The sequence below is a fragment of the Pollachius pollachius genome (genome assembly GCF_949987615.1).
Source record: "Pollachius pollachius genome assembly, chromosome: 14".
In the NCBI taxonomy this organism is placed as follows: domain Eukaryota; kingdom Metazoa; phylum Chordata; class Actinopteri; order Gadiformes; family Gadidae; genus Pollachius; species Pollachius pollachius.
This window is the reverse complement of record NC_136947.1, coordinates 2306127-2307467: the sequence shown is the minus strand read 5'-3', so window position 1 is coordinate 2307467 and position 1341 is coordinate 2306127. Positions and strand designations below refer to the sequence as shown.

Sequence of the window (1341 nt, the reverse complement as noted above, 5' to 3'; positions counted from 1 at the left end):
AGGACGGGCCCCGGGGCCCGGGGCCTCGCGGGGGCGCCCCGGGGTCCAGGGTACCAGGGGACCAGGAGGAGGAGGAGGAGGAGGAGGAGGAGGAGGAGGAGGAGGAGGAGGAAGAGGTGGGGGAGCAGCGGCGGCTGCAGCAGCCGGACGGCAGCGGGACCACCACCCCTCGCTCTCTGCTGGACTCGGACGAGAAGGAGAGCGAGGAGGAGGAGGAGGAGGAGGAGGAGGTGGAGGAGGAGGGGGGGGGGGAGGGGGAGGAGATGGAGGTGGGGGAGGAGGAGGAGGGGGACGAGGACGACGAGGCCATGTGCATGGAGGACATCCGGGTGGTGCAGGTGGACGACGACGACTGTGAATTATACGAGGCGGAGTACGTGGAGGAGGAGAAGCGGAGGGGGGAAAGGGCGGCAGGCGGGGGAGGGGACGGCGCCCCGGAGGAGAAGGAGGAGGAGGAGGAAGGGCAGAAAGAGAGGGAGGAGGCGCAGGAGGAAGACGATGGGATAGCAGAAGAGGAGGAGACGCAGGAGGAAGGTGGGGTTGTAGGAGAGGAGGAGGCGCAAGAGGAGGAAGGTGGGGTTGCAGAAGAGGAGGAGGCGCAAGAGGAAGGTGGGGTTGTAGAAGAGGAGGAGACGCAGGAGGAAGGTGGGGTTGTAGAAGAGGAGGAGACGCAGGAGGAAGGTGGGGTTGTAGAAGAGGAGGAGACGCAGGAGGAAGGTGGGGTTGTAGGAGAGGAGGAGACGCAGGAGGAAGGTGGGGTCACGGAGGGGGAGGAAGTGCAGGAGGGAGCTGGGGGGACAGAGAAGGCGGCGCAGGAGGTGGCTGAAGAGGAGGAGGTGCAGGAGGAGAAAGGTGGGGTGGCAGAAGAGGAGGTACAGGAGGAGAAAGGTGGGGTGGCAGAAGAGGAGGAGGTACAGGAGGAGAAAGATGGGCTGGCAGAAGAGGAGGTACAGGAGGAGAAAGGTGGGGTGGCAGAAGAGGAGGAGGTACAGGAGGAGGAAGCTGTTGCTGAGGAAAAGGAGGAGCCACAGGAGGAGGAAGGCGGGGGGGCAGAAGGGGAGGCGGAGGGGGAGCAAAAAGGAGCTGAGGAGAAGGAGGAGGAGGAGGAGATGGAGGCGATGGAGGAAGGGGCCGGCGAGGAGGAGACGGAAGCTGTGACGAGTGAGGCGGTTGCCGTGGAGACGGCCGGCGTAGAGGGAGGGGTCGGGGAGGGGTCGGAGGGAGTCAAAGGGTCAAGCACTTTGGCCGAATTCTCGTCCCGCCGTCAGTAGAAAACCACCGCGGTTGCCAGACATCTCACGGTCCACTGTGTACAATAACCCAGGTGTGCCTGAACTCTAA

At 64.7% G+C, this 1341-nt stretch overlaps 1 protein-coding gene across 1 annotated transcript in view; it reads left to right on the top strand.

Annotated features, from left to right (window-relative positions):
- Positions 1–1341, top strand: part of zeb1a (zinc finger E-box binding homeobox 1a) — a gene marked incomplete at its 3' end in the record, with an annotated part of 56249 nt that extends 54908 nt beyond the window's left edge. Inside the window, exons 8-9 of the mRNA XM_079750531.1 lie at positions 1–201; positions 1325–1341. The exon at positions 1–201 is cut by the window's left edge and continues 180 nt beyond it. Coding sequence (XP_079606657.1) covers positions 1–201; positions 1325–1341 — 218 coding nt within the window. The remainder of the gene's footprint in view (positions 202–1324) is intronic.